General features: G+C 41.6%; 2 protein-coding genes across 2 annotated transcripts; both read right to left on the bottom strand.

Annotated features, from left to right (window-relative positions):
* Positions 1 to 778: 778 nt before the first annotated feature.
* On the bottom strand, positions 779 to 2,011 carry LOC144265397 (interferon beta-like). The gene is made up of 2 exons (XM_077818040.1): positions 1,438 to 2,011; positions 779 to 822 (listed from the first exon to the last, which is right to left on the bottom strand). Exons 1-2 carry the CDS (start codon positions 2,009 to 2,011, stop codon positions 779 to 781), a joined length of 618 nt encoding a protein of 205 aa, XP_077674166.1.
* Positions 2,012 to 9,498: 7,487 nt separating this feature from the next.
* On the bottom strand, positions 9,499 to 10,074 carry LOC144264680 (interferon beta-like). Its single transcript, XM_077816456.1, has one exon. It carries the CDS (start codon positions 10,072 to 10,074, stop codon positions 9,499 to 9,501), a length of 576 nt encoding a protein of 191 aa, XP_077672582.1.
* Between the last annotated feature and the right edge of the window lie 286 nt (positions 10,075 to 10,360).

The following is a 10,360-nucleotide window of genomic DNA, read 5'->3' on the forward strand; positions in this document are numbered from 1 at the left end:
CACTACTGCTGTAGGTTGCTATTTTGTAGAAATAAATATTTATTTATAAATATTATAAAACCTCTGAAAAAATAAATAAAAGCAATACATTAATATTGTGAATAAATATAAATGGATCAACATAAAGACACTTTTACAAATCCAGTAAAATGATCTGAGACATCTTTTCACAATCTTTTCACAGTGCAGGAAAAGAATATATATTTGGACTAGTTTAAAATTTCAGAGTGCCTAATTTAAAGAGCCTGGGGCTCCAGCCGATGCAGGGACCCCAGTCTCTTTAAATCTCCGCTAGAGCCCCAAGCCCTGGGGTAGCGGAGGCAGCCGAGAGGCCCTTTAAATCACCCCGAGCTCTGGCACACCCAGCCGCCTCTGCAGCTGTTAGCCCGGGATTTAAAGACCTGGGATTTAAAGGCTGGGCCTCTTCCGGTTGAGGCCACGCCTCTTCTGGTTGAGGCCCTACCCCCTGCTCAGGACTGTGGCATACTGGTAAGTCCTATAAGTTACTTTCATCCCTGGATGTAGGAAATCTGTTGGAGGATCTCCTGGATGGCCACTTTGGCAGTCTCTTTCTGGGTTTCTCTGGGCTATTTTCAGCAAAATCTTCTGTTTAACATTTTCTCATGTGAATAAATCAGTCTGGTAATGGCAAGGAGGATATAAATAGTGCAGTTGAAGTTTGGCGGTTTGCTTAATTCAAGATGGACTGATAGGAGTCTCGAAAGCTGCTGATTCGAGAATTAGTTTAGAGACGAAGGACTCCAGTGGAGGTGCAGTTTCATTCAGCTGTTTTCAGAGCATCATTACTGGAAGCATCACGTGCTGGAATGAAAAAGGGGACTGGTTCAAACATGGAGAGATTCAAATGCCAAATAGAGGCCATCCTTTTCTAACCAGATGTCAAATCCTAAATCCTGAGCCTTAGTGCACTTGTCATCTTGTCACAATTTGTCGTTACTAAAGCTGTTGAAGTTAGGGGTAAACAAAAGAAAGAAAAGCAGAATCAGAACCCTCTGCCGTCCCTATGTGCAAAATGAGCTGATGGGATAGAAGAGTGTGAACACAGACCCCCCGTTTTCTGGTGTCCTAACTGGAACGTTGTCTAACGAGGCAGTTGTTGAAAGGGGTCTTCTCACTGTTCTTTTCTATTTGGCATAGTTAGTTATCACTTAACAATATTTTGTCTTTAATTAGCAGTTATGATATATTGGTATATTTTTCATATAGAATATTGTGTGTGGTAGAGAAGCACTAAATTATATGCTACTCTGAAAAGATTTGAGCATGCGTTTGAAATAGCTGTATGCATAAAATTACTATGGGAGAAAGATTGGGCCCGACGTATTAGGAGTTATAACCCTATCACCCATCTTTCACCAGCTGTTTTATTCAAATAATATTATTTGAGTTTTTCTAGGAAAAAAGAAAAGATGGTACCTTCATTTTCAAGTCTCTTGGTGAGTTTGTCGAGCATGAGGAAACATCTGGGTATTTCCACACGGATGATCTCCCAGGCACACCGGCTGTATTGCTTTTCTTTCAGGAAATCCTCTATTGTCTGGAAGTATCTCTTCAGTTTGAGGCTGGTGAGCAGGAGGTTCTCATTTCCTGGGTAGGTTACCTCCTTTTCCATCTCAGCACTCAAACACGTCTCCAGCTTCTCAATCTGCTGGTGAAGTCCATTTTGGAATTCCTTTATGGAAGTCCCATTCCAGGCAGCTTGGGTGAGATTGTTGTTAAAGATATGGAAGAGCTCTTGGAGGATCTGCTGGATGGCTACCTTGGCATTCTCTTGGTGGGACAGTTGGAGCTTGAGGATATCTCTGGGCTTGAAAGCTATCCCTTCATTTAGACATTGGAAGGGAAAGTTGCCACCCATTTTCTCCAGACGCTCAAAACTCTCGCTGTTCATTCTGATTTGTAGAACATGCAGCCTGTTACAGTCCAGACATGAGATTTCACTGGAGAAGAGCAGCACGAGGCAAAATTGCAGCAAACTCCTGCTGATCATGATGATGTCTTAGATTCCCTGTGTTTGTGTAGAACTTGAGCAACTGGTGCCTGTTCAAGGTCTTCCGTAAACTTTTGTGTTTTCGACCCATGTCTCTGAATATAAGTAGGAATTTAAGGATTCTGTAGGAAGAGATTTTTCTTTCATCACTTTCTACTTTTCAAGCTTTTGCCTGCTTGAGGTTTTTACTTTCATTTTCCTCCTTTCTATTTAGTGGAAGCGAGCAAGTTATTGGAAGAACAAAATCACAGTCATTACCTTTTTTTAGAAGAAAGGATCCCTATATTTCTTTCCTGAGGGCCCCCCGCCCCACCCTCTTAGATAAAGAAAATTTAAAGGGTCAGAAGAGTGATGATTAACTGTTTCATCCAGTTACAGGTTAGAGTAGGGACTTGCCTATCTACTCCCAAGTATCTGTAGTTAGTAGTGCTAGGCAGATCTAAACATCTGTTAGATCAGTAGGTTACATCAGCAAGACTATCCGTCTTATGAGAGAGGAAAATCCCTGTGTGTAGGGAATACCAGAGGATGGACAGAGGGCACTGAGAAACTGGGAGGTTTACTTAAGAAACTGATAACTGAAAATACTGTTCCAGGGTAGCAGCCGTGTTAGTCTGTATTCGCAAAAAGAAAAGGAGGACTTGTGGCGCCTTAGGGACTAACAAATTTATTTGAGCACAAGCTTTCGTGAGCTATAGCTCAATTTGTTAGTCTCTAAGGTGCCACAAGACCTCCTTTTCTTTTTGCAAAGACTGTATGGTTGGTAATATGCTAGAGTGACTGACATAAATGAATGTTACTTTCAAATGTGTTTCCCTTTTCACCATTCAAGCTTTATTCTTTTTTTCAATGTGCATTTCACTGAGCTTGGGCATTGAAATTCAAGTGGGTTGATGAGTGAAGTTTGCATCCTGTAGCAAGTTTCACTTTCTGTTTTTCATACCATAGCACTAGGCTGTCATGTTGGAGTTTCCATCAGTGAAGGGGAATGGTTTTCAACCCAAAAATTGAAAAGGAATATTTTCATATTAATTTTAAAGAAGGAAAAGAAGAAAACATGACCATATTTCTGTCCGTGTCACTTCTTTTACATCTCCCTCTCCCATCACCTCAAGCACTTTTTAAAATCATAATCTAGAGTTTTGCCTAAACTATTTAGAAGCATCACTGTAAAGAAGGCAGTTTATTGTACATAAGTATACCATATAAGGGAACCAATCATACCAGAGGCACTGCACCCCAATCTTGCATTTACTCCACTGGGAGTTCTGCGTGTGCATTTCCTGGCAAGCTGAAGCTTCAGGAGATAATAGTTATATGAAAGAGCGAGAAATTAAAAAAATCTGAATTTTAGCTGTTCTTGTTCAAGTAAGAAAGCTATGGGAATAAAGACACAAAGTCTCTCAGCATATTTTCATCAGCAATGAGCCTGTTTTCTGGGAAAGGTTAGATGCAGACTGAGCTGGGTGAAATATTTGCTAGAATTTGATGAAATCCTGTATATTTAAATTTCAGTGAAAAGAGCAGGAAATTTTATTGGAATATTTTAATCTGAATGTGAAATAAGAGATTATTTTAGCCCCTTTTCCAATAGGCAAATCTGCAAATAAATTCAGAATTTGCTAATGGATTTATTTAAAGTGATTTGACAAATGATTTATACACATTCCACTCTGATTGCTCAGGACCTCGTCACCACACTCATTTCCCTATGAGTATTTGCTATTCATAATTTGCTACTTGTCCTGTGTGATGGTTCACCTGAGTCAGTGCTATTGTGTCTGTTCCTGAGATGGTTTCCTTCTAATTCAAAACTGCTTTCCAGATGGCTGCATAAACTTTTCTGGAGAAAAGTCTCTTTAAAATATGTATTGATATGAGTGTTTCTTATACTTTCTGACTACAGAGATATTCTTTTCCAACAAAAACTCACACGTACAAATATTTCAGAAAATGTTTACAAAGGGCCAAACATTTTTCATAAATGTTGAATCAGTCTCAAATGTTCAGGCTGTGGCTGAATTATGTGGTTGGCAGTGCTGCTGTTGACTGATAGCTCTTCAGAACTACTATCCACCTACACCAAACTTGGTAGAGAGGAGGATCCTCACTAGATCTGATGCCACCGGCAGGTTGATTACTGTAATTTTAAATGTTGGGTTTAGGTAATTTTTAGGCATTGTTGATGTTATAACTGAAAGTTTAATCCATTCTGTGCACCAAACTGGTTGTTGGTGGCAAGGAGCACACACGCCTGATGTGGAGGGTGTGGAGGGGTGGCACCAGCTGGTCAGAAAACTGGGGGATAGAATTGCTGACTTGAGTGTACACAAGCCTGATTCATATGGCTTGGTTTGTTTGTGTGAGTGTGTGTGTGTCAGGCGGAGGCCGGGGGAAAGGGGAGGAGTCTCTGCAAGACTTATTACTTTTAAAGTGATATTATGAAGTTGTTGTCATGAAATTTCCTCATCATAGGAAACCTCTTTCTATGTGTATCCATCCGGTTGGACAGGACCTCCAGAAGGTACTCACTAGGCTGAGGACAACGGGGACACTTAACTTTAAGACTGTGTTTCCGAGTTGGGAAACCAGTTTGGCGAAGTTGGTGTTAAGGAGAATGGGGGTTAGGAGTGGAAAGTTACTGAAGGTCAACAAAGAGACAGATGACAAAACCCAAAGGTTCTAAAAGAAATCCCAGGGGGAAGACCCACAGGACATTTGGGCAAGAGGAAGGAAGGGGATGAACTGGCCAAGGCCAGGTTATGTGAGGTGGAGGAGAATGCTCTGTTTTTGTGCATATAAGTGATGCATTGCAACAGAAGGATGTTGGATGACCCCAAGTGATTCTGATACAGGCTCACAGAATGGCCTGGTGTGTTGAGGAAACTGAGGCAGGGAATTGCAGATAGGGTTTACAATTTTTGTTCCATTTTCTGTATTTCCGAGTGATTAATTAAAGAGCAATAGTGTGTTAGAATCCTGTGCAAAGTGTCTCCGTATTGTAATCTAAACGTATTACATGGCCCCTGGAAGAGGTAAACACCTCTGGGTATATTTCTGGGAGAGGACATGTTAAAGCACATTCTAAGCTTCAAAGACTTCCCAGTTGACATGTTGGATGAGCCCCCACTTGTAACGCCGACAGGCTGAAGTTTTCAGCAGGCAGGATTGAACCTTGGACATTTGAACCTTAGTGCATGAGCCTTGACTGTGTGAACATGTGATAATGCCTCTTAAGCCAGGGTTGTAGCAGACTCCTCAATCTCTAAATGGTTCAGGTGCCAGTAGAGGGTGACAGAGCACCACACCATCCAGGCACGGGTTGTATATTTCCCCTCGCTGAGGAAGCCCAAGCCAAGCTTCAGAGACTTCCCAGCTGATATCCCAGCTAGGGTGACCAGACAACAAGTGTGAAAAATCGGGGCAGGGGGTGAGGGGTTATAGGCACTTAGATACGACAAAGCTCCAAATATGGGGACTGTCCCGATAAATAAAAATTTAATGTGTAAAATAAGGGGCCAGGTATGAAATATCATCAGTATCATACCTAGAAACTACTCATTTGAAACCCCAGATATCTACGTAGATCAGGAAATGTCTAGAATGACGCAATTAGCTCTCTCTCTCTCTCTCTCTCTCTTTAATATTTACCTTTTTTCATAGAATCATAGAATATCAGGGTTGGAAGGGACCCCTGAAGGTCATCTAGTCCAACCCCCTGCTCGAAGCAGGACCAATTCCCAGTTAAATCATCCCAGCCAGGGCTTTGTCAAGCCTGACCTTAAAAACTTCCAAGGAAGGAGATTCCACCACCTCCCTAGGCAACGCATTCCAGTGTTTCACCACCCTCTTAAGTTTTAAGTTCACCACCCTCTTTGTTTTAAGAACAGGGTTGTAATTTTGATTTCTTACGACGTTTGTGCACATGGTTTTTACTTAGCTGGTGGCAACAGCTGATTTCTATTTTTTTTTCCTTTTCCTTTCTCAGCTCTTCCCTGGAGGGGGAGTGAAATTATAGTGATAAACCTACTGGTGGCATCAGATCTAGTGAGGCTCCACCTCTCCACCAAGTTTTGTGTCGGTGGATCGTGGTTCTGAAAATACTCTTTGGCACTGAAAGGACTGGGGCAGGGAATCTAATGGGACCAGAGCTGAGACAGATGCTGCAGATCTGTGTCTGGAGAGACCTTTTTGATCAGTGCAGAAACCATAGAATCTGCTGAGTGTGGAGATGGAATGACAGCCACTTCCATGAGGAAGGCTGGGGTCCAACCTGCTCCTCCTTCTTCCTGCCCACCATTGGAAGGATGTGGGAGAACTTCAGTGGGGGATATTTACACAGTTTTCCTCTCTTTTAAGAAATGCGAGCTGGGATTCCCCACAGGCATTGGCTGCTCCTTATGATACAGGTGATATTGTCAAAGAGCTCAACTGAATTCTCCACTCAGCATGGCCCCTTTTTTAATTCAAGGTCTGCTGGCATGAGTGGGAATAGTTTCTCTCTGGCACAGAATAGGTTTGGGGCAGTTAGACTTTTTCAGAAGAATTCAGTATTGTTCCTGGATAATAACTGACTGATGTATTCCCCCTGTCATAAGTATAAAGGAAAGGGTAACACCTTTCTGTATACAGAACTATAAAATCCCTCCTGGCCAGAGGCAAAACCCTTTCACCTGTAAAGGGTTAAGAAGCTAGGATAACCTTGCTGGTACCTGACCAAAATGACCAAGGAGGAGATAAGTTACTTTCAAAGCTGGAGTGGGGGGGGGGGAACAAAGGGTCTGTCTGTCTGTCTGTGTGATGCTTTTGCCGGGAACAGATCAGGAACGCTCTTCAGAACTCCTGTAAAAAGTTAGGAAGCAATCTAGTTAGAAATGCATTAGATTTCCTTTTGTTTAAATGGCTGGTAAATAAGCTGTGCTGAATGGAATGTAAATTTTTGTAACTTAAGGTTTTGCCTAGAGGGATTCTCTGTGTTTTGAATCTGATGACCCTGTAAGGTATTTACCATTTTACAGAGGTGATTCTTTTACTGTTTCTTTCATTAAAATTCTTCTGTGGGGATATTTTGGGGGGAAGACCTCTCCAAGTGGGCTCTTTCCCTGTTTGTACCTTGAGGAAGTTTTTAACCTAAGCTGGTAAGAATAAGCTTAGGGGGGGTCTTTCATGCAGGTCTCCACATCTGTACCCTAGAGTTCAGAGTGGGGAAGGAACCTTGACACCCCCAAACTGGGGGCTGCATTTTAGAGGTGACAGAGAAGCTTTGATAATCCTCATTCTTATGCCCTATTCCCACTCTCATTACTCACATGTAATTTTGTTTGTGGTGTGCACTCAAGAATGAATTTTGTCTGTGCTGTGCTCACACAAAAATGATGGAACCGAATGTGTGTGGGGGACACACAAATGATGAGCATTCATGGAAGCCCACACTTAATGGGCAGGCTGGTGCTTGTAAATGTATTGTGGGGAGGTGGTATGTGAAGGCACACAAACCTGATTGATGGAGTTATGAGCAAGCTAATTAAATGGTAACTTAACTGGTGTGTGTTTGAAGGTGTATACTGTCTTGATTGGTGCCCTCTTCTCCCCCCGGCACCACACCCCAGCAGTAGTTTGGCCTCTTCCAGGACATCTACTCCACCAAACATCCACAACAAGAAGTTATCTGCTCGGGGAAAACAACCAAGGAAAAAGTAGCAGAGGAAAAAGAGGCAGAGATCAGGTTTGTTATCGTGGAAAGATTAATTATCACTCCATACCTCCTTTTTTCCTATGGAAGTACAGTGAACTTGCACACTGATTCATCCGTGTATCTAAGTATGTTCCCAGCTAGAAGCATGAACACCAGTAGGATGGGTCACATACTAGAAGTCACGTGCATAAATACTTTCTGGACTTGGGGTTTTAAGGCTGAACAATAATAGAGTGTTTGGTTGGATTTTTTTTTAACCAAATCATTACCACTCTGTTGCCATTTTGTATAAGAAAATAATTTATTTCAATTATTCTACGATAAGATATCATTAAGCGCAATAAATAATAGACTGATATAAATATCCTGTTACAAATATCATAAAATGCCCTGAAACTATTTCCACAATGCACAAATAGAATAAATAGTAGCAACAGCTTTTAAAATTCCACTGCATCTCATTGTAAATCATGTCTAAAATGTTCATTGATTTCAGGTAGTCCTTCTAAACAGGTTGGTATTTTTAATTTCTAAACTTCTTTGTGACTTTGTCCTGTAGTTGAAAACTGCATAATTCCACTTGGATTCTCTTGCCAGCGCTGATGCTGAACTGCTTGTCTGCTAGAGGAAAGAACTGGTATCTCTTCACCTTCATCCTGGTGAGCTGAAGGTCCGTCCTTCCATCCTGGTAAAAGAGTCCCGCTTTCCATCATTGCAACCAAACCTGTCTCCAGATGCCCAGCTGGCTGATGAGTCTATGTTGGAATCTCTGACTGGAACTCCCGCCTCAGGGAGCTTGTTTGGAAGCTGTTCCAGTTCACATGTGTTATGCTGTTATACTGTGGGTATACTGCATGTTACAGTTCAGAGGTGAGATTGGATCAGAGAAGAGATCAGAGAAATATAAAGCAAACACACAATGTCAACAATGTTTAAGGTCCAACCCTTTCTTTTAAAATTCTTAATTCTCTTGTAACTTTTTTGCATCGATATCCTTCATTTTGCATTTTAAACCTGAGTAAATGAACAGAATATTATCACATGAAATGAAATTTGTGCAGTTGGAATTTCATGAGAGTGAATGTATGGCATAATACATCAAGCATTATGGAGTGTTAGATGTCACTGTGGGAAGAATCTGCAGAGAGGAGGGATTCCACTGCATCCGTCTGTCTTCACCTCAGTAGTTGCAGCATCCGGAGCTGAAATGAAATTGGAAATAGTTGAAACACAAAGGGAAAAAGTATAATTTTCACTGAATTGATCTCAAGAAATTAAATGACAATATCTTTTCCACACGTAAGCTCGCAAGTCTTTTAGTATGTTCATATTTTTTTAAAAAGTCTCTAGGAAGCTTCTCAAACCTTGGAATACTAGAAATAGTTCTCATGAGGACAAATTAATTAATAGCCATGCTGATAATTGTAGAAACACACTATGTATGTCGAAGTCAGAGTGCTTTGGTCATCGGATAATGATACTTCCTTCCCTCCCATACCACAAAGCGCTGGTGAGGTGCCGAAGGATTCCACATATGTGTACTTTGTTGCATGGTCTGCCAATTCCCTACTGCACAACAATACTGATATGTGAGAGATTATGAAGATGTGCAAAAATAAACAATAGTAGAAACATCAAAAAGTAAATCCATGTCACTGAAAATCCGTTTCCAGGACAGGACAGGAAGAGCCTAAAGCTGCTGCCATGGAAATCAGTTGCGATTTGGCCACTGATCCTATAAAAGAAGAATCAGGCCCTATATATACTCCAGGGAAAAGTTTTGTACTGTACCTTAGTTACTCAGCCTTCGAGTGAGTTTGTCAATCAGTACAAAACATCTGGGTATTTCCATGCGAATGATCTCCCAGGCACACAGGCTGTATTGCTTTTCTTTCAGGAAAGCATCTATCCCCTGAAAGTATTTTTTCACTCTCCGACTGGTGATCTGGAGGTCCTGACTTTCTGGGTTGGTTAAGCCCTTCTCTGTCTGTGCTCTCAAACATGCCTCCAGCCGCTGAATTTGCTGGTAAAGGCCATTTTGGAACCTGACTATGGAAGCCCCATCCCAAGCACTTTGGGTAAGGTTTTTGCTAAAGATGTTGAAGATCTCTTGGAGGATCTCTTGAATTGCCACCTTGGCATTCTCCTTCTGGGACACTGGGAGTTGGAGGACATCCTGGGTGGGTTTGAAAGCTGCCCTTTCATTTATGCATTGTGAGGGGAGATTTCCGCTCACTTTCTCCAGAAGCTCCAAGCTCTCTTTGTTCACTTTGTTCTGCTGGAAGTGAAGCATGGTACAGAGCTGAGATGAGATTTCAGTGGAGAAGAGCAGTATGAGGCAAATGTGCAGCAAACACCTGGTGGTCATGCCGATGTCTTCCACTTCTTTTCTTTGTGTGGAACCTTGAGCCTGGAGTTTGTTGAGGGTCCTATGTAGACTGCTGTGTCTTTCCTTCATGTCTCTGACTTTAAATAATTGGCTGCAGAATTTTTGTTTCATCATTTTCTGTTTTTTTTTAAAAGGTTTTTCCCTCCTGGAGGCTTCAGTCTTTTTCTTTCTGTATAATTCACTGCTTTCTAGATTCTTTTACCACGCTTCCTCCTTTTTGTATTGTTGTGAAAGTGACCAAACCCCTTTCACTTATGCTGGATCC

This window comes from Eretmochelys imbricata, chromosome 5 (genome assembly GCF_965152235.1).
Source record: "Eretmochelys imbricata isolate rEreImb1 chromosome 5, rEreImb1.hap1, whole genome shotgun sequence".
Lineage (NCBI taxonomy): Eukaryota > Metazoa > Chordata > Testudines > Cheloniidae > Eretmochelys > Eretmochelys imbricata.